The sequence below is a fragment of the Ambystoma mexicanum genome, chromosome 3p (assembly GCF_040938575.1).
Source record: "Ambystoma mexicanum isolate Mex_15411 chromosome 3p, UKY_AmexF1_1, whole genome shotgun sequence".
NCBI classification, from domain to species: domain Eukaryota; kingdom Metazoa; phylum Chordata; class Amphibia; order Caudata; family Ambystomatidae; genus Ambystoma; species Ambystoma mexicanum.
Genome location: NC_090925.1, coordinates 931,744,071 through 931,767,059, shown reverse-complemented (window position 1 = coordinate 931,767,059; position 22,989 = coordinate 931,744,071). Strand labels below are relative to the sequence as shown.

The following is a 22,989-nucleotide window of genomic DNA, read 5'->3' as shown; positions in this document are numbered from 1 at the left end:
TCCTCCCCATTCATATTGAGTTCAATGGGATTGAAATGGGAATGGGGAATAATATTTTCCGGCGTACGGTAATGGGCAATTACCGGGTCTGCCGGGGCTGTGATCCCCCGGTAATTGCCCATTCCTGGGCGCCGGAAAATTCACAACTCTGGTATTTACTGGCAAGGCTACCACCAAAGTCATAATGACCCCCATTGACATTGTTTGAACTATGGAGAAGGTCCTATGAACAGTCTTTTTCGATTGTATGCTTCCTTCTGAAGCTGACCAACTTACATCTGGTGAAAAGACCACCTGAAACCAACCTGTTGCTGAAGGCCCCCGCCTGAGGCTACTTGTACCCAACAAGGCTGGACCCTCCAGTGTTTTCATGTTCCGGCAAAGCCACACCTGACCCTTGCTGCTTTACTTGAGTGCCCTGCTTATGCAGCTCATGCACAGTCGTCACCTGTGACTTCCTCAGGCCTTCAGAGTGTACAGCGGTCCATTCCTCCTCAACATCACCATGAGGTGAAGGGCACATATGTGAATGTATGACTTCCTTGTGCTCCCAGCATCAGCGGGCATAATCTCTTGCAGCCCATCACCTCCCCATGGAGGGGAATCATTAGCATGGCTAAGGAGCCCCGCCTCTTGTACACTGAGGTGCTACCTGAGGCAGCAGCCTCCCAGGCATCAGTCCTTCCCACTTGCTCTTTTTCTCTTCCCTCCTCAAACCATCATCCTCAACCGTCCTGCACAGTGCCATGTAGGCAGATCACCTGGGAGGTGACATAGTCCAAGCATCGCCTGTGAAGATTAGTAGAGCCCAGCCTGATATTAAACAATGCAGGCAGTATCACACATGGAACCAGAACAACATACAGTGATATGGCTTGCAATAAATTTGTTTCTTGTAATAATCCAAAATATGTGTGGGTGTTTGGTCATTATGATGTACTTGCGGCAATGATGATGTCTGCATGTAGTAACTCTGCTGGATAGGTCTGATGCATATGAGCCACGGTCTATAGTTCAATCTCAGCGGGCCTGTAAGGAGAGACTGAGCAGCGGATAAAGTGTCCATGAGAGACTTCCTGAACTATTTTATTTGTGAAAGAGAAAAGTCCTGAACTTAGAGTATTAGGAAGAGACTGTTCAGATGCCTTGTTTGCTTTCTTTAAGAACGACAAATTGGAGTTTTCTCTTGGAAATTGGCCAGTTATTGGTTGGGTGACAAGTTTCTCGCCACAGGGATTAACAGGTAGCTTTTGATTTTCATTTCACCTTGCAACAATGGGATGTGTTGGTTGTCTGTTGGCCCATTGGTCTAGTGTATGCCTGCCCTCCTGTTCCTCTGATTCTGCAGCAGTTGAGACATTATGAAGTGGTGGTGATGCGTTTGCCTGCACACTGGATGAGAAGGTCATGATATTCAGAGCTTCTTGATCTGTTGTCATTTGAGGAGGGTTCTTCTGTTACAAGCAGGTCGTCAAGTCATCCAGCAGACTCCAGCCAATTTGAGACTTTGTGTCTGGCGGTTTATAGGCAGAGGTATCGGGATTGTAGCACTTTGAAGATGTTCTGCAATTTTATAATGTTGGCCTGAAAGTTCTCCTTTAAGGCAATGCGTGCCAGCAGGTTTCCTGTTGGGGCTATGCTAAACTCACCACCCCATTTGTGTGCCCCATCCTAATTGTTTTGGTGTTTTTACTATCATTGTTCAAGTGTGGCCTTAATGTAGAGACAGCTGAATGCTATTTAGCCATCAGTATTCAGGAGGACCATTAAGCAGGGTTTTTATCTTTCTGCTAGTACTGTCTTCCATTTTCTGTAAGGGTGGATTATGACTTTATCCTAAAGATTTTTGTTGTCCCATCATGGAAATTAAGCTTGGTTTTGACACAGCACCACCTCCCTGTGCAGCCTCCTGATTTTGATCTTTCTCCCTACTTGCCCCCAAATTTTGGAAAACTTTACCTCTTTATGTTCATTCTTCATCTTCTCTGTCTTCTTTTCGTTCCTCTCTTAAAGCTGATCTGTTGGTGCCATAATTGACTTTTTAGTGCAACTTTTTCATTTTAATAAACAATTGTTTGCTTCTGTTCAGTGCTTTGCGGAAAGCGCTATATAAATTCAATAAATGAAAAATGCAAAAAACGTAATATTGAAGGTGACCTTCATGAGCCGCCGTAACCTTGTGCAGACACACCTTTCATGATGATTTAGGAGAAGGTGAACTTGAGAATGAGCCAAACTTCGTTCAAAGTGGTCGAAGTGACCTATTCCCCAGAAGACACATATTTCCACTCTCACCACACCTCAGTACCGACGGGGGGCACACATACTTTGAATGGCATAGTCCAAAGAGTACCAGATTTTCAACCAACTGTTGATTGGGTTTGTTGGCTCTTGAATGGGCAAGAGCATTAACAACCACAGCCACCCATAGCTGGTTTCTCATGTTCTTTATGACTTGCTATATGCTGGTAAAAATGATGTTCCTAAGGGTGTCTAGGCCCATTACGCCAGTGTGCAAGCAGCTACTTTCACCTCGCAGAGGAGTATCCTCTTACTGAGCATTTTTAACAACAGAAAAAATATCTTGGCACACAATGGCAGGATGGTTACTCTGGTTCTTCAAAGAAGCATAATTGCTAATCTCAAAGTCAACCCCCCTTCCTGGAAATCCTTGAGGCCATATGGTCAACCACAGTCTGGGGTTCTCAAGTGTCTACTTCACTTCTTTGACCCAGTGTGCAATAGTTGACATAATCTTCTTCACCTTCGTGATAGGGTATGGCTTCACTGGACATATGTTGCTCATGTCAGGATCTGGGCTCTCGCCAGGAATGAGGCTTTTGGTCACCAAGCTTAGGTCCTGCATCTCTCACTGGTCTAGGGATAGTTGGCGGAGTGGTCAAAGGAATATTCACACTGATTGTGGGCTTACTAAAACCTATGGTCCTCTACTTGCTGCTTTCCTCACACCTGTTGAACAGTATTGTTCCTAGAGAACCCGTCACACTCTCAAACTACACCAACCTCTTAATTGAGCCCATGTTGCCTCCCCCATCACTTCACCACAAGCTCATAACTCCTTCCAACCCAGACTCTGGTCTATGTGGTGTTTGATGTGGTACCTTCCCGATCTTCCTTTGCCTTCCCAGGCTCCTCACTCCCTGTCTGCGCCCTTGCTAGCTTGACCACCCTCTTATATCCACTCCTCTAGTACTCTTTGCCACCTCTCTTTTCTCTCTCCTTCCCCTGGTCTCTCCTCACCTTTTCCTCCTGCATTAGTACCACCGTCTGTTTTTCTCTACGCCTCATGCTGTGGATGTACCACCTCTTCTTGTTTGTTTTCTACCCCCTGTTCTTTCTCCCCATCTCCCCTGCTGTGTTACTACCACATCTTGTTCTCTTGCCAATTCCTCTGGTTTACAATGCTCTCCTTCTGTTTACCTGCCTCCTCTCTGTGAGAAACCTGAAGGTGTCTAACCCACTAGTCCCCGGGGATCTGTCATCCAGATGGCCAGGACACAGCCATCGCTTTTGGATCCGGTTCCTGGGGGAGCGCCAGTGTGGGAGGATCACCTGGGTGAGGGGTCTTCGGGGGGAGAGAGTGGGACACCGGATGGCAAGACACGGTATCCCCTTCCCTATAACACCTTTACCCCATCCTACCAAGTAGGATACTTAGGAACTCAACCCCCCCTCCCTTTCCCAACATACATTCTCACAAACAGCTTGCTATGAGAGAAAATGGACTAACACCTGTGTCATATACATGACATGTCCCAATACAATGGTCAGGCAGGGTCAGGCAATTACTGACCATTACACACACCTGACTTCCATTACACTTCCCCACACGGATAAAAGGCAGAGCAGGAGAGCACACTGAGCGAGGCAAAGCACACAAGGAAGCAGCAGTTCCAAGATGTTAGTTTAAAAAAAGGTGAAGAATGCAAAACAGAAGGGGCTCGCAAGGAGGTAAGTGCCCTTGACCTTTTCGACGAGGAACAGTTACATTCATGAACCTTCAAGAATAGAAAATGTAAGACCAGGAAACAAGGTTGAAGAATCCTGCATTGTGTGTCGGAGGGGTGTGCAGTCATAATGTCGACATCAATAATGTCGACAGTCAAAATGTCGACAAATTAATGTCGAAAAACAATAATGTCGACAAACAAAAATGTCGACATTATTCGATATTTTTTCGACATTAATTTAGTGTATGCATAAATAAATAAATAAATATATATATGATGTGTTGAGTATGAGGGGTGGTTGGGGGGGTGTGGGGGGGTGGCAGGGGGGTGTTGGGTGAGGGGGGGTTGGGGGGGGGACCCCCCCATAGTAAATACAATTTTTATTTATTTAATTATTGAATAAATAAATAAATAAATAATTGGTATGTGTTGAGTATGAGGGGTGAAAGGGTGGTTGGGGGGGTGTGGGGGGGCGGCAGGGGGGTGTTGGGTGAGGGGGGGTTGGGGGGGGGACCCCCCCATAGTAAATACAATTTTTATTTATTTAATTATTAAATAAATAAATAAATAAATAAATAAATAATTGGTATGTGTTGAGTATGAGGGGTGAAAGGGTGGTTGGGGGGTGTGGGGGGGGGGGGGTGGCAGGGGGGTGTTGGGTGAGGTGTTGATAGTTTTAAGGGTTTATAGTCATAATGTCAAAAAAAAAATGTCGACATTTTTTTTTCGACATTATGACTTTTTACATTAAAAGTATAGAATGTCGACATTATTATTTTCGACATTATTTTTTCGACATTTTTGTCTGTCGACATTTTTTTGTCGACATTATGACTATAAACCTGTCGGAGGTACCCAGGGCTCTCCTGCGTCTATAGTAAAGGCGGGGAGAATCACCTGCCGCTGTGTTACTGTCTTTGGCTCCTACAACAAAGCAGTGACAGTGAAGTCAGCACAGCCGGTGAGTTGGGGAGACTGATACCAGACCGGTCTGTGTTGAAGCCAAGGTTGCAAGTGGCAACATTGTTTAGCGAATGCTGAAGCAAACAGTGTATGAAGCGTATGTGATAATCAAAATGAGTATATTAGTATAGGCACTTTTATTTTGACAAGACACCACTAGGACTGCGTTATTATTATTTGATGGTCGTAGCTTGCTCCCATATGTAGATCATAGGATTAGATAAGTGTTTTTCAAACCCTTTTTGAAGTTCAATAAGCATCCCTGAAATGTGGTCACTTGTGTCTGTCTTACTGTTGATGCCATGCCTTCCTTACATCCCCTAGTTGTTCCTTAAACACATCCTTCTGCTACGGCTACTCTCCCCCTTGATTTTCCCCCTCCCCTTCCTCCGACATTATAAAACTCCTCCTTTCCTAGCCACCTCCTGGTGAGGAGCAGATTCTAGTCTGACAGCAATAAAAGGACAGACAAGATTCAAGGGCACTAATACTTATGAAAAAGAAAGAAATAGCCCGTATAAATTGAGAGGATGAACCAGAGGAGAGTGAATAGTAGGCTAATGAAGTGCCCAAGAATTCTGAAATTGTTGAGGCTAGAGTCACAAAGTAGGAAGATTTGTTATGGGTCAGAGGAGCATATGAAAACAGGCAAGCACCTAAAACTAAGAGGTGCTACAAGCTCTGAGAAGCATGTATACCAAAAAGGTACTGAGAAACCAGAGGCACTATTTAGTCTAAGGGGGTGCTAGAAACTCTAAGAAGCAATAAGAGGTGCTGAGAAGCTAGAGAATCATTTGAGCCTAAGTGTTTCTGGATACCCTGAGAAGCAATTGAACAAAGCAGGTGCTAAACTCTCTGAAGACCTTGCATCTGAAAAGAATTCAGAGGTCATAGGAGCAATATAACCTAATGGGTGCTAGGAATTCTGAGGAGCATTTGATATTGGGATATGTTGCAATCTCTGAGGTGAATTGAAGCCTAGGAGGTTCTGCCAATCCTACAGAACACTTTAGGTGTAGAGAACCTTGAGTAGCAGAAGCATATCAACTGAAGAGGTGCTACAAACCCAGGTCCATAAACCAAGAATCAAATGTAAATGGAGTGAGAGAAAGCACCCTGTCTTTTCCACCTCTACATATTAATCAGGAATTTACATCTGGTGTTTACACAAGCAGGCGCTCCCTCAAGGGCAATAGTGGACATCCCTGAGAAGTAGGTGTAGTCCATTGGACAGGTGCCTGAGGAACCAGTGTGCCTGGCTTCTAGTTCTCACCTATTAGTGCTTCTTATTTGCACAGAGAGGACCATGTGAAAATGGTGATACTTGTGTTTTTTTAAAGTTTGCAAACAATAAATAATCATATGCTTCTCTTTCCAGATTATGGTTCAAGCTCCCCTTCAAAATTCCTTTACTCTGAAGCTTCCCAACGGAGACCAAGGTACATTTTGAGGTTTTCACTTCGTTTATGGTTTTTGTAGTTGTATGTTTGCACAAGACGTTGTCTGTGTGTACAAATCACATAAGCACCTGTGCAAATAACCTTGGTTTGTATGTGTGCTCCTTCTGGTGTGTTTTCAGATGCCCTTAAAGCATTTCTGCACAATGAAATGCCAGTAAGACTGACATCCTTCTCATTGGGCCCCCAGCTCCATCGTACCCTCTGGCCGCCCACTTTGGGACCCCTCACCCTCTTGTGAGGCCAAAAACCTTGGTTTCACCTTTGGCTCCTCTCTATCCTCACATTGCAGACCTTGCCAAGAAGGCCCACTATCAGCTGCAGCTCCTCAGCATTCTCCCTTGCCTCAACTTCCCTCAGAAACTCAACATCTCCAGAGCTCTGGTCCTCTAGGCTGGACTACTGCAACAGCATTTTTCCCTTCGCTCCTTCAACTAATCCAGAATAGGACTGCAAGACTTATCCTTGGCCTCAAGCCCAGGGACTGCATCTCTCCAGGCCTAAATTCTCTCCACTGGCTCTCGGTTGCTGCTAGGATCATATTCAAGGCCATCTGCATCATCCACAAGACTTTCTGGTGCCTGGGACCCCACTACATCCGACACTCTTTCTCCCTAAATACCTCCCTGCTAGAGCCCTTCGGTCTTCTGCTCCAACTCTCTGCAGATCAGACCCTTCTCTAGGCAGAGAGTGTGGGGTAGATCTCTCTCTTCCCTGCAGCAGCCTCCCTCTGGAATGGTCCCCCTGCCCCTTTCAGGCTTGAGCTGGATCTCTTTAAATTCCCGGAAGCTACTCAAGAGCCTCCTTTTCTCTTCTTCCTTCCCCCTCCCCTGCTAACACCCCTGTCTGCCGCAGTGACTGGCTCCCTGGTTCCCTCTTAGTTCTCCCGGGCACCAGACACCCCACCCAGTCCACCCTCTTTGCACTTAGCATTTGGACCTGCACCCTTAGCACTTGCGTAGCCACTGTGGACCTCTTTCCCCTACCAGCCATTTCACTTGCTCCTCTTTTCCCTGCACTTCCCTTCCCACCCTAGCCCTTTGCTTTTAGCGCAGACCGGCACTCATCCCTCCCAATCCCCCCTCGCACTTCTTGTTACTGCACTTGCACGATCCAAATTTCACAAGGCCTAGTTGGACCATTATTGCTATCTTTCTTCTTTGTCCCCCCCTTTTATTGTCTTGTGGTGCCTTGAAACACCATTTGTAGTATAAGCACCTTAAACATATCCAATAAATAAATAAATAGCAATGCCAAAGTTGTGAATAGGCTTTCAATTAAACATTTATAGATAACAACAACATTGTACCTAGTGAAGAAACATCTCATGGATGATAATCTCTGGAACCTCCCAACCCCGACTGGGACCACCTTTCCCTGCATAACCTATATCCCCTGCATGCAACACTTTGTACGCCCCTCACTCAAAATCCTTTAAACTGCACTCTTAGTGGTTATCATTACTGTATTCATTGTACTGTCTCCTACTCCAAGGCAGTAAGTAGCCCTCTGACTCTTCCCAGCTAGGTTCATGGTACATGAAACCCCTTTAAACCCAAATATACATTCACAGAAGTCTGCATTGATATCTGCCACAAATATAAGGAATGCAGATGGCTACATATAAAATATGTAAGGTGTGGGTGGATAACCATCAATTGTATATGGATGTGTGGATGAACAAATATGAACATGTATGGGAGTGGAAAGGTATGTCCAACACAATGCATGGGTGTGTGCCTAAGCAAATATCAATGCTGCCTATTCTACAGATGGATAATGATCAGTGTTTTGAAATTCAGCATTAAAACCATTAACAGTGTGCAGGGTGGTAAAGGGAAAGCCTTGAACATATTATAGCAGCACAATGGGAAACCAGTCCAAACGTATGAAAGTTTGGGTAGTTACCCATGAACAATGTTAGATTGTGTGATGACCTGTGTATGGGAGAGGGGATGAATACCCAATAACCATCTGCAATGTATGAGAATGTGAATGATTATAATTGTTCATTTTATAACACGCTTAATACCGCAGACCAGTTTCTAAGTGCGAGTCCGGGATTCAAACCTGTGTTGCTATGTGTTGTCTTGCTTCAAAGACAAATGCGTTGCCCCTGAGCTATATTCTCAGGGGACGGAGTTAACCATTACTGAACAGAATATTCACTGTGAGTGTGGTAGTATGCATACTGACTGATTCGGGGTTTGAGCCTCAATCACTTGCATCTTCCATTTTTGTCTCTGGCTCCGAAATTCCTTCAAGCATTGCAAAGTTTTCTGGAATGACTCGCGGCCCAGTGAAATCATGGACCAATTGGAGTCATGTAGCAAGGGGTTGAAGGGCTTGCCAGGAGCAAAGGGACAGAGTGTGTGTACGCACAGTGATGCATGCACCAGGTGTGCCTAATGCAAGCCCCCTCTGTCCCTGCTGCGGCAAAGCCTCATACTCACAGCCTTTATATTAATTTACAACTATCTCCCACTGCTAGTCAGTGCCACCTCTTTTACTATCTGCAGACACATCTAGAGGAGGACTTTCCAACATGCATTTTGCTTGCAAGCACAGGATCCCAATCAGACTGATGGACGTCCGGACTGGAATCGACCGGGAGACTAGCTCATGTGAAAAGGAAACCTAAGGGGGAATCATCTTCTTCCATATGTCAGAGAGAGAATACATTAGTACAAATCATACCATCATTACAGGCCCAATCATCAAAACTCCATCTCCCACAATGCATCATATGATATGGGGAAAAACGTGGAGCACATTCAAAACATCACAAAATATTCTGAGAGGAAAAGACTTGGGGTGGGGACAACCTATGCAGAGTGTGCCCTTTCTTCTCATAGGAATTCCCCAAGGAGGCCAGACAGATCTCCAGAGAAGGAAACTTAAGTCGGGGGAGGGCCCTTTACACAAGCTCAAAAGGGTGTCCAGAACCGGCGACTCCATTCAAGAAGAGCTCCTCGACCTACATGAGGAATTTATCAAACATCTCATAGAAGCCCTGAGAAAAAAATGTGTTTTCCTACAAGGGGGTACGACCATCGAGTAGAAAGGTTGAGCGGTTGGCAGACATGAGGCACCATTTGTGGGAAGATGAACCCCATTAACCAGATTTTTGGCAAAGGAGACCATCGGGAGACATTTTAAAGTATCTACCTCTTATCGCTGTTAGCTTACAGACTATCTCCTTAAAAAAATAAAATGAACAAAACAGACCAAGAAAAGAAAGTAAAAAGAGTCGAACTACCTATATGTGGGGTCTGGTGGGACCAGGAATACTTTTCAGGTTCTTCTGCCAATTTACCAACCAATCACCTTGGCAAAACTGGTCACTGGAATCTGAGGGAGTGCTTTTTAATGTATAATTATTATAATTACAATTGGCTGGGCAAGTGTCAACAAATGGAAATCAAAACTCCATCTCCCACAGTGCATCATCCTGTCAAGAGAAAGACTCACAACGAATTCAGAACATCGTAAAATCATATTCTTGGAGGAAAAGACAGAGGGGCAGACAATGCAAACAGAACCCTTCACCTATTAGGAATTCCCTGAGTAAGGGAGAACCCCCCAACATTGTTTCTTCTATTAACAATCCAGTCAGGGAGTGAGGCCAACATCTGGATGGGTAGAAACTCCAACTTCCTCTCTCCCAATAGACATGGTAGGAGGCAGAAGCGGTCTCCTCTTTCCCATAGGGCATTCAAGTATGAAAGACCAGTGTAAAACAGGCCCAGGAATTGATTTCAAGGGAGACAACATCCAACCCCCAATTAAACAAGAAAACAGTCTTTTTGCAGGGGGAAACCTTAGCAGAGAGCCTTAGACCCCCAGGCCCATTTCCCAGACAAAAGGGGATAGCCAAATCTTCTCCACAAGACAGGTCACTCCGAGGAACATTCAGGGCAGCCAAACATAGAGGAAGTGGCACAGGACCTATTTCTAAATCCGAGACAGGGGCTAGTCCCCCCAAAGCCCAGGCCTCTTCTCTCTCACAGCAGACTGCTTCCATTTGGTTACCAATAAGCTCTAGGCCAGAAAAAACGAAAGTAGACACTCTGTGAGGAAAGTTCAGTCAGAGGAGGCAGGGCAGCTGAATAAGTTGGTGAGAAGCTATTGTGTGTTATAGAAACTAAACTGACTCATAAGAAGCCTGTACACTGCAGACACAGTGCCAAGATTACCCTTCAGCCCCATACCTTTGCTAGAAGGTGTGGTCTTTGCTGATGCCTAGCGCCTGCTCTGAGGAGAAAATACCACATGCTATGGAAGAGAAAAGGTAAACACACCCCTCGGGGTGGAGAACCTATAACGATGGTGTGTATGACTTCCGTTCGGAGCCATTAACAACAATTACTATTTCAACATGCTGTGACAACAGGGCCTTATGAATTTCATAATCAACTACCGTGATGTCATGGCATATGAATGTAACCTTTACATCTGCTTTCTCATGTTTGTTGGGACCCGAGGAAATTGGAGGAAGCCAGCCAAACAAACCACAGCTCCCATGTCACAATGGGAATTGGACATTTTACATTTTATCAAAGGGGCAGCTCCTGCATTGACAGGGGGTTTTCCGCCTTTCTTAGTACAGGAGCTGCAGCTCTGACAAACTGTGACATGCATGGCTAAATCCTTTTGCAGGCAGTTTGCCTGGAAGGGAGAGCGCTAGTTTTGGTGGGGGTGGGTAGCAGGGATCAGGTAATGTATTATCTGTCTAGATGGGGATAGGGAGGGTCATTACACAAAGAGGGAGGTTGAGGAGGGGCTTACAACGCCAATTAATTGGTTTAGTTAGTCGGGGTATGGGATGTGGATTACCACAAGGGTAATGGGCGTGGGGGGTGACAGGTTACCAGGTATATTTTTCTTTTTTGAAGTAGTGGTGGGATAAGGGGACATACAAAGGAGGCATGGGAGGGTGGCAGAATGCCAAGCAGAGTTATTCTGTTTGAATGCTAGAGGGAGGTGTATTCGAGAAAGAGGTGGAGGTGAGCCAAGATGGCATGTATTTTTTTTTCTTTTTTAGGGTAGGGACTTTTTTTATGTTATACATAGTCCACTTATGCTTCCTCTCTCCTCCCCCTGCAATGCTGCTTCCGAGGAAGAGTGTAGGCTGTAGAAAGGATTGTGGTCGGGGCAAAGTGCAACATCAAATTAGTTAGCTATCAACTAAGATATATTCCACAGCATGGTTCTGAGGGGCTTCCTAGACAACTGAGCCTGAGCTTCATTCTCATCGTCTAAGACCTTGCTTGGCATCCCTGGGTGGAATATATTCATGTAGTTGATAGCTACCCATCTATAATTCTATGTACCATCAGCCTGACCATTTGCCCTAAGGAAGGAGAGAAGAAGTTCCTGTCTGGTGTCTGACAGAAATAACCGGGAGATAGTTGGGGGATTATCCTATATCAAACAACTGATACACGGAACAACTAATACCTGGAAGTGGAATGCAGCACAGCGACTGAACCAGAGTTGCCATGACCAGATACTGAGCCAAATAGTCAAAGCCAACGATTGAACCAAAGTTGCCAAAACCTATACGGTGAACCAGAGTTGCCAAAGTCAGTGATTGGACTGAAGTTGCCAAAACTAACTTTTCATTTTCATTTTTTATTAATTGTATATAGTTTAAATGAATCCTTTACAATAAAATCCATTCATATCAAAACAGTCAAAAAAGAAAATGGAGATCCTAACTTTTGGCACCAAATTGCCAAAGCCAGCTTCTGAACCAGATTTACATAAACCAGAATTGTCAAAGCCTGTTCAGAGGCTACCGGGAGACACAAATTCAAAGCATGAGAAATGTTAGAACAAAACCGAGATTAACCTACAGGTGGACCTCGAAGAAGTAAAGACACCTTGTCAGAACTGTTGAAGGTATCTCCACAAGTCGTATCTGGAGAAATCTTCACAACATTTGAGCCATTTCACTAGGGCAAAATCAGTCCAGGACTACATAGCGAGGGGGGAAATCCTTTGGCTATATTATTTTTCTCTTGAGTTAGGATCTTATGCCTACCCTAGGGAGAGGCTGGGGTGAATCTTCAATCATCACTCCACTTTTCTGTTAACTTTCCTTGGACACTTTAGACTCAGCCATTCTATTTTCAGTTTGGTTCCTCAAGTTGCCAAAACTAACTTTTCATTTTCATTTTTTATTAATTGTATATAGTTTAAATGAATCCTTTACAATAAAATCCATTCATATCAAAACAGTCAAAAAAGAAAATGGAGATCCTAACTTTTGGCACCAAATTGCCAAAGCCAGCTTCTGAACCAGATTTACATAAACCAGAATTGTCAAAGCCTGTTCAGAGGCTACCGGGAGACACAAATTCAAAGCATGAGAAATGTTAGAACAAAACCGAGATTAACCTACAGGTGGACCTCGAAGAAGTAAAGACACCTTGTCAGAACTGTTGAAGGTATCTCCACAAGTCGTATCTGGAGAAATCTTCACAACATTTGAGCCATTTCACTAGGGCAAAATCAGTCCAGGACTACATAGCGAGGGGGGAAATCCTTTGGCTATATTATTTTTCTCTTGAGTTAGGATCTTATGCCTACCCTAGGGAGAGGCTGGGGTGAATCTTCAATCATCACTCCACTTTTCTGTTAACTTTCCTTGGACACTTTAGACTCAGCCATTCTATTTTCAGTTTGGTTCCTCAAGCAGCAGGAGGTTTCTCAACCTGACCTTGATTTTGTTTTAGTTATAGTCTAGCAGTAAAGTTGAATCCTACATTCTTTGTGTCTGTGTTTCCGTATATACCAAAGCAGTGGCAGATACATCACACTGCCCACCCAAGGCAGATGCCAAGGATAATGAGGGGAACCCCATATATGTACACAAATTAGCAAAGCCCACCACTACTCGCCATTCCATCTTAGAAATCTGTGCACCTGATGCCTAAACAATTGGACTTAAGATACATAAAAGGTGGGCCTGCTCTTCGTCCAAGGGGTTTCTGACTCAAATTGGAGAATTTGCAGCTTTTTCTGTCATCACTCCTGATGCAAGCTTAACACCCTATGTGCATTTTAAAATAATGCTAAATCCTCAGTTAATTATAACATTGATGTAGAAATTACTTGAGCAGCAAAACTTACGTGAGCAGTAAAACGGTTATCAGCAGGTCAAACTCTATTTAACACAGACCTAAATACCTGGTTAAGCCAGAAACCAATTCACTAGACCTGCTACCCATCACATTAACTTGGTTAGGCACCAACTCTAATTCAGCCGTTGCAGTCAAGCTTACGGTGGGATACAAAATGGTTGTTAACAATTATAATGCAAATGACATAGGTGCAGGGGCTGTGTTTTCTTAGGAAAGATATCACATGAAAGATCATAACAACCTCTGTTTCTCTCCAATGCTAGGAGAACATTGTATGGGGTTGATGTTGGTACTCTTGTTCAGAGGAGAATTGCCTAGCATTTCGGTGCTGGACTGCCCCTGGGCAGGACAAAGACTGATATGCGGGGACATTTCTTCTCTGTGAAAGGGACAGTGAGCGTAAGACTTGGTAGAGTCTCTCCCAGGGGTTATTCACCCAAGAACAGGTCATTGGGCTGTGTTTGTGCTGGTAGAGAGATTCCCAAACCCCCCTCTTTGTTTTGCATAAATTAACTTTGGGTCTCACCCTAAGTTACCAGGGCGATCCAGACGTGGACCCTTTGCTCACTGTTCTAAGATAGGCACAGCTTCATCTCACTGATGATGCCCAACAAGGCTGAAACACGTGTATGGGGTTGCAGTCGGTACTCTTGTTCAGATGAGAATTGCCTAGCATTTTGATGCTGGACTGCCCCTTGGCAGGACAAAGACTGATATGTGGGGAACTGTCTTCTCTGTGAAAGGGACAGTGAGCTAAAGACTTGGTAGAGTCTCTCCCAGGGGTTATTCACCCAAGAACAGGCCATTGGGTTGTGTTCGTGCTGGTAGAGAGATTCCCAGACCCCCCTTTGTTTTGACTTCAATATTTAGTTCACTATCCATATCAGCATCTCATAACACACTAGTTAAAAATGTGGTCACCATTCTTTTTAGCCTAAGCTGCACATTTGACACCTTTTTTCTTTCTATGTGCACCGATTCAATTTCTTACATGGTAAATCGATTCAGCTCTGCAATCACTGACCATGTCCATTGACCATGCCACATCTATCCAACCAGAAATCAGCATGTGTAAATGGGCACACATGTATCCATATGTCTTAACTAATTCACTGCAAAAATGTGCTGCATACAAATAAGCTTCAGTCCTGTACCTAAGAAAGGCCTGCAATGGCTTTTTTAATGAGGAGTGCACAGTAGTCACCCAGACGTGGATACCTTCTTTAACCATACATCTGAAGCTCAAATGGTGCAGCCAATAGCTGGTCAAAGCAAACACCATCTTATCCTTCCATGGGGCCATCTTGGTATCTAGTCTATGTAGTTAAAGGGGATCTGTACTAAGCATCTAAGTGAATATCATGACAAACACTCACAGCTCTGAATCATTCAATGCAGTGGCTCTTGTGAGATGTTTGCAGACTCACCTACAAAGAGTGTTCTGCAACGCGGAGCATTTGCAAAGCTTTGCAGAGGTTGGCAGTCTGTGCACTCAGCCCTGAGAAGCAATCTTTGTGCAGTGTTTGTCGGTGGAGGAGCTCACCTACAAAGAGTGTTCCTCAATGCAGAGCATTCACAGAGCTTTGCAGAGGTTGGCAGTCTCTGCAGTCAGTCCTGAGAAGCAGTCTTTCTGCAGTGTTTGTCGGAGGAGGAGCTCACCTTCCAAGAGTGTTCCGCAATGCGGAGCATTTGCTGAGCCTTGCAGAGGCTGGCAGTCCCTGCAGTCTCTGTCAGGCAGGGAAGTAAAACAAGCAAGGAGCGACTGCCATGGACAGGGATGTGCAGAGCGACCCAGAGGAAAGCGCCGGTGCGGCCCTCTCGTTTGGGCATGGGGAGAAACCACAACATCACCAGGGACCTTAGAGGCGATGTCAGTGACTGCTCTGGAGGTCGCGAGAAACGTAAGTAACCAGGCGCGGTCTCACCCTGAGGTGAGTGTGTCTCCTAACACAACATGCTGGTATAACAAGGACCACCAGCTGCTCGTCAACGAGACCACTTGCCCGTTTGACATTTGCGTGAACATTAGAGCAAGCACTACACTGTTTATTGACAACTTAAATGCATCCCGCCACATTGCAGAACCCTCCCTATTGAACAATCACAGCAGCAGCAATTGCAGTAGCAAGGGCTACATAGACGACTCTCACGTTGGGCCGTGCACCTCCAACGCCTGGGAATGCAACGCCAACACATTGGTTTGAGTTGACTTATCCCCGACAGTATGGGACGCCCCAGACACGGCGAGTGGCTCACATTCTAACTCTCAACTAACACCTACAGCCAGCGGGGAGCCCTCTATCAGCCCTGAAATACTTTCATTAAGTTCTGAAAATAAGCCCTTTCATAACACAGCCCAAGGTATGGAGGAGAGGGCATGAATCCCCCCTCCGGTGGAGGGTGTGAGCCCTACAAAGATAACAAAAGTAGGTCCTCACTGAAACATCCCTCCACGGTCTTCCTCTTCAACTCATCAAACAGAGTTTTTAACACTTCAGACTCTGGCTTGGATGGGAGTGATTGCCCAGAGCCTACGGACCCACCTGAAAGACTATCTTTGTAGAAGACTCTAAAGTGTCAATGTAAGCCTCTCCAACCGCTGAATAATCTGACGCTAAGAGGGGGGCCGGGGAAGGACACAGTAACAAAAAGCCAAAACAATCAATCATCCAAAAACATCTGGAAACTGACGGGTTTGACGTCCACGAGGCTGCTAGCACACCAGCGCTTCTTTTACAGGAAACCATCATTGAGCAGCCACCAAGGACATCTGGCCCAACCCAACTGCGCTAGCGAAGATCTGGGCCCCCGGGCGAGGTATCGGATTGAGCTCTACTGGAGAGTACCATCTCCATTGACCCCAGAATCCCCTCCTCAAAGGACACAAGGACCACAGAGGACAACACTATTGCCAATGTACTCCCTGAGGTGACAGTGACAACATAGCCCGTTGATATTATCGAGGAGGGAGAGACCCAACGTTCAAACAGCGTGCTGGGGAAAGTATGGCAAAGCAATTTCAATTCGACAAAAGAATCCCTGGAAGCCTTGGCAGCAGACATTGCTTCATCGGACCACAGAACCGCTGTGCATGACAGATGCATTGAGCTGCAACTCGGCAGTTTAACATGACATGATCGACAGAATCGCCATAAACTCAAGCAGTTGTATTAAGCTTAATGGATCTAGCAAAAGACCAAGGACCTCCTTGGTTCTCAACGATTCCAACAACTTCCATCCGGGGGCAGTGGACCGTGCCACCCTCACTGAGCCCATTATGCCACCTGATCCCAATCCAGTTCAATCAGCTGACAGCCTCCCTCCCTGAAGATTTTACAATCGCTGCCCTATCTATGACTATGGCAGTCTTTATGATGTTATATGAGAATATAGGCGACCAATTGAACGATCAAACCACAATTATTGCTATGATGCATGCCAAAATATTATTTGTAGAAGGATTCATCACCGGCATCCAGAATAATCTGGAGAACAGCTTGGCCCAGGTCTCCCATTTACTACATAGTATACTAGTCCCCATCATCAAGGAAAAAAACAAAAGAAGAGCGTCAAATGGGAAACAGGGCCGATTGAACTCTTCAACGGACCAGCCGTTAGTCCACACTGATAGTAGCAACATCTCAAAGCTTGAAACAGCACCACCGGGCACCATAACTTGAGGAAGTTCAACCAGCTCCGAGCATGACCGAGCCAAGCCTGTCAGCGCAGACCCAACTCATAGTATTGAGTCCAGCACAGCCACAAACCTGAAGGAGTCGGGCAGTATTCAAGAGCAACAGACCCCCACTGATGGACTTGAAAGCCCATTAACGCAAGGTGATCACATCGACAGACCACACGATGAAGCCACTGGCCTTCGAACTTCGGAGATGGAGGGGCCTTAAAGAGGGAACCTCCAGCCAGAACAACATGAACAAAGCAAAAGACTTCAACATCTTTAAAATAAATCAAGAAGGAACAAGACCCACGCTAGGAGCCTCTGCAGACCCGGTATAGATCTTGAAGAAGCCCCAGAAGAAATATCTAAGAACAGTACAAATCAAAGAGGTTCTGCAGAAGAAAAAAAAAGAACATAAGCTTCCCCCCCAAGCTGAGATCCAATGGGAGTCGCTCTTTTATCAGAAACCTAACCCTTCCAAAACAGGATGTATCACCACAGACTGGAAACCCATCATGCCGGCCTCTACCTTACAAGCTTAAGGAGCATGGCTGGCCTCGCACACAGCAACTTGGGGATTGGTGCAAAATCAAGATCTGCAGAAATCACTGATGAGGGTTTGTTGAAACTCTCTACGTATACTGTGATGAAGGGGATGAGACCTACGATTCCATCAACCAGGAGGACGACCAAACTACATTGGCCTTGGCTCCACTGTGGACGTGCATGGAATGGTGAAGGACTATGAGCCGCACCCTGTAAAAAACAAAGAAGCCCACAACCATTCCCCATCCCTATCCTGAGACCAGAGCAGGGAAGACTTGACATTGGAGACGATACCAGTGAGACCTTACCCATTTTCCGTCACAGAGGGAACATGTAAGTAAGGGCCACAGGTAAACTTGAGGGACTCACCTAGAGTCGCCCCTTCAGCCCCGCAGTAACAGCAGGAAAATCTGCATAAACATAAACGAGACGAAAGGATCGCGCACACAGGTGAGAGAACCATCAAATTCAATGAGGTAGCCAACCAAGCCAGACTAGCCTGCGAAGAGGGAAGAGGCCCCGAAGAACGGGATGTGAATGCCCCCTTGAGACCAGGCTACAAAGCACTAGCAAACATGGGGAGTGCTACGGAAAAGGAACCAAGAGGAGTTCAATTCCCTCCCTTTAAAACGATGGAATAAAGAAGGAAGGAAGTGCTCCTGAGAGGTAAAACTGCGATATCTGTCGAAATTGACGAGAAAAATGACTGGAGCTCGACTCAAAATCTAAGATGTACCCCCCCGTGGAACCACCCCCCAAGCTAGTAACAGCTTTCAACTGGAGAGAATACTACACCTGAATGACGGCCTGATCTTGAATAGAGCGAACATCTTAGGTCTGTTTCACCACGTCCCTAGACTAAGGCTGTTGACAACTAACGACCTGGACATCAAGTTTCCCAAAGAAGAGAGGTTAGACAAGGTGATCAGTCTAGCTTGCATCATTGCTAGTTAAACAGCTTTTGCTAGACAAGGCCCATTGTTTACTACCAATGGGCTTTGACCTGATGAAATTTGACAGTGTTACCTGCACTGATCCAGGGATCTCTGAACCAAAGCCCTACAACTTCAGAGTACAGGGTCAAACCCAGGAAGGGGCTGTTCGACACCAAGATCCTAACAAAGCTAACAATACAACAATGGCAATTACGGTGGGGAGCCACAGGACAGAGACGGAAAGTAAAGCCGACATAATTACAGGGTCCCAGAGGGGAGATGAAGAAAACTGGAAATTGCTACCGGGGATTCTGGCGGACAAAATCAAAAAGTCATAACGCCACAAACCATCTGTCCCTAATGACTTTTCGTTTGGCAGCTGGAACACCAGAGGTTTTGCCCATTTGTTCAGTCAAGAAGAACTACACTTCGAAACCTTTGACATGATCTGTTTACAGGAAACATGGTTGCATCACACCCCCATACTAGAAGGCTACACCACTTATCTAAATCAAGCAGTAAATGGACCTAAAGGTAGGCCTATGTCAGGTCTGCTAATTTCCTTAACAAACGGGATCAACCTTAAACCACTGTCGATAGAGAACCCTAACCCCTATATCTAGGTGATAACGCTAGAGGTGGGACAAGGTGACATGGCAAGTCGAAGAGTTTTGATTGTATATAACTTATACTGGAACCCAGATGCGCCTGAAACATGGCACCTACCGTAAACTATGATGGATTTACTTGATCAACAGATAGAACGGTGGCAAGACCCCTGGGTTATCATCAGCGGTGACTTGAACATCTACTGCTTCGACCAAAATCAACTTCTTATCCAGAGTGCACACATCTCGGCTAGCCTGGCGGAAATAAGAGGTCTTGATAGGCGAGACAACCTTGCAGTGAGTAATATCGACATCATGAATTGGCACACCGAGGGCGACATCCCAGCCCAAATTACAAGACCACGTAAAAGGGATGGGCCAATCTTGGACTACATGTTTATAACCCGAAACATGACCTCGCTAGTAAGCTTACTGGAAGTGGAAGACATGACCATGAGCGATGATAACCTACTGAGATTAATCTGCGCACCTCTGAGTAAATATCAAATTGAGTTCCATCTGGATACGCTGGGAGTGACGCCGGGAAGAAACAGGTTGATCATTTACCCAGAAAGAATTGGCCACCTGATCACCAAACTAAGATACCAAACTGTGTGTGCAAGCGGGGGGCCTGACGAGCAACCTATTAATTACTCCATCATGCTAAAAGACTTTGTGGAATTCAAAACCTATAGCAACACAAACATCATTTGCTACTGCCACCAATACGATTTGGAACTGGCCACAAGGAAGAAGATCCTGAATTCCAAAATATGCAACCTTAAAAAGGACTGCACAGTGGAAGCCCAGTTCTTAATGAAAAAACTCAAGCAGCACTATTGGAACTGGGCACTTACACACAGGAGGAGGATCCTACAACAAGACTCGGAAGCCATGTTGAACAAAATCACATGCAAAAATACTTTGGAAATTTGCACACTCCACAAGACGCCTTAATTACAAACGCTGTCTCGGAGCTCATGGGTAGACCACTTTGCCTCGCTCTTTAAATGTAAAGATGATGACCTGAGCCGAGCCGCACCATTAAACAACACCCCGTGCAGTTTCACCACGGAAAACGAAGACATTGTAGAACTAATAGCAAAGGCCAGCAACTCAAGGGTGCCAGGCCCAGATGGGATAACCAATGCCATTTTAAAAAAAGACCCAGAGCTATGGGCTACATTCTTACATGAGCGCTTTGCACACATCAAGATGTCTAGACAAATCCGTTGTCATGGAATTCTTCTGTGGTCGTCCCCATGTATAAGAAAGGGGATAGGTCAGATCCAAAGAACTACTGGCTTATCACCCTCCTGGACGTGGCAGTCAAAATATTTGTGTCCCTGATTTTGAAGGACCTGTCGCTCTGGAGCGTGTCCTCTGGCCATCGGGACAAATTGCAATCAGTCTTTGTCAAAGGTATCGGCACCTCTCTCAATGTTTTCCTGATCAACATCTTAAAGGCCCGAACATAGAGGGAGAAAGAGGTAAAGATCTACATGGCATTGATTGACTTGGCACAAGCATTCAACACCATAAACCGGCCAAAGCAATGGAGGAAACTTGACGAATGGGGATGCCCCCCTGACATCAGCAAAGCACTGAAAGACCTTCATTCTGGGACACTTCTAAGGGTTAGACTGGACAGGAGCAGCCTGCTCTCGGACCCAATTGCAAATGACAAAGGTCTAAAGCAAGGCTGCCTGTTAGCACCTGAGTTGTTCAATTTGTTTATTTTGGATGTAAAGGAAGCCTTTTCCAACACAAGATGCTTTCCCCAAACCTAGCTAACAAACCCATTGGCAGACTGCTCTATGCGGACGATGTTGTACTAATGGATCAAACACTGATAGGCTTACAATGTCAGCTGGACACTTTGCAAGATTACGTAGGGGAATAATTGACTTGGAATCAACCCCAAAAATGTCAGATCATGACTCTTAATGAAAAGTGTGGGGGCAAGCAGAGGAAAAAAAAACACTTGTGGTATCTAAGTGTTGAGAAAGAAACTGAGGTAAGATACATCACCTACCTGGGCGTGAGTTTGAATACCAGCAGTAGAGATACCCCAAGAGAAATCACCCTAAGAAACAAAGCTAAAAATGTTTGCTGCACAGAGAAGGCATCTTTTCAATAAATGTTGTAGCTTCTCAATGGTGCCCTTGGTCTCCTTCTACCATATGAAGGTGATACTGATCCTTGCGTACGGAGCAGAAGCATCCAGAGGTGTTGCTTGGGGGGGGGGGGATTAGGGGGCTATAGCCCCGGGACTTTTGGTTGTAGCCCCGGATAGAATCTCAGGGTCTACAACCGAAAGGCTAGCTAGCCCCGAGTCCTGACAATCCCGCCATTAGTGTAGCCCTGGATCTTTTCCAAACCTAGCAACACCCCAGGAAGCATCCTTTGTACTACCAGCAGAGACCTGGCCGAAACGAGAAGGGCTGTTCTGGAAGAGACTCCTGGGACTACCGAAAAGCACTTCCGATCCAAGCCATCGGGATAGAACTTGGTTTAACATCCATTCGCACAATAGTGGTCAGGAAATCCATGTCCTTGTAACTAAAGTGTATATTGCCAAATCCTCCGGGAGGCTTTTCGGTGTTAAACAAAGCCTTACATGAGAACACAGAAAAGATCCCTGAATGATTGGAGGAGCATCCGCCAGGCAACCTTAGTAGACTTGTGAGAATCAGAAAAAAACTTGATCAGCAACCTAGATGGAACCTAACCAAAGTTATACATGCAGGACTGGATTAACACACAGCAAGAGGGACAATCATACACACTGTATGGAAAACCCTTACGAGAGTTTCGGAAACTCAATATGTTACCAAAATACCTGAAGCAGTTCACCAGTCGTCACTTCAGCGCTCACTTCATGCGCTTTCGTTTGAATCTGTTTCCCACAAGGGAAATATTGAGTCTAAGAGCGCGTGATAGTGGGTTTGATACATCATGCATGGTGTTCTTGATAAAGACTCGAAAGAAACTCTGAGACACTTGGTATTATTCTGCCCAGCTGTAAGAGTCCCAAGGACCATCATCCTGGGTAACAGAGGCGTTGCTAGGTGGGGTTTTAGGGGGCAATAGCCCTGGGTCTTTTGGTTGTAGCCCCCGGATAGAATCTGAGGGGCTACAACCAAAAGGCTAGCTAGCCCCCAGTCCCGATAGTCCCGACATTAGCTTATCTCCAGATCTTTTCCAGATCTAGCAATGCCCCTGCTGGGTAGGCTAATTAATGAACGTGAGTCGATGACGGCTGATGACTGATGGGTCGTGTAAACGCAGGGAGAATTAATTTCTGTGACCCTGGCGTGGTCAAGCTGCTGAAGGAGATTTTCAGTAGGGTTGAAGAGAGCAAGCCCAAGGTGGGGTGATGCCGCCTGTTTAACTGACATCTGTCACTGTTTAAAAATGATTCCTGTTATGAAGGGCAGAGGTGGGTATATTCTGTTTGTTTTGAAAGATTTTTTTGCATTTGACAGGTATAAGGTTTTCTTTGCTGTAAAACCAAACACCTAAATAAAAAAATAAAAAAGAATATCATGAATTAATTACTATAACTTTATTTGTTACCAGTGTGTTTTGAACAAAAATTACTTCAGTAAGCCCCAAGCATGATGTGATAGGGTCAGTAGCCTGACCCTGTCAAGAGGGGAATGGGGGCTCACCTTGCACT

General features: G+C 45.4%; 1 protein-coding gene across 1 annotated transcript in view; it reads left to right on the top strand.

Annotated features, from left to right (window-relative positions):
- LOC138581134 (arf-GAP with SH3 domain, ANK repeat and PH domain-containing protein 1-like) overlaps positions 1–22,989 on the top strand; it is a 1,625,721-nt gene that overhangs the window by 1,404,368 nt on the left and 198,364 nt on the right. The window contains exon 25 of the mRNA XM_069652230.1: positions 6,313–6,373. Coding sequence (XP_069508331.1) covers positions 6,313–6,373 — 61 coding nt within the window. The remainder of the gene's footprint in view (positions 1–6,312; positions 6,374–22,989) is intronic.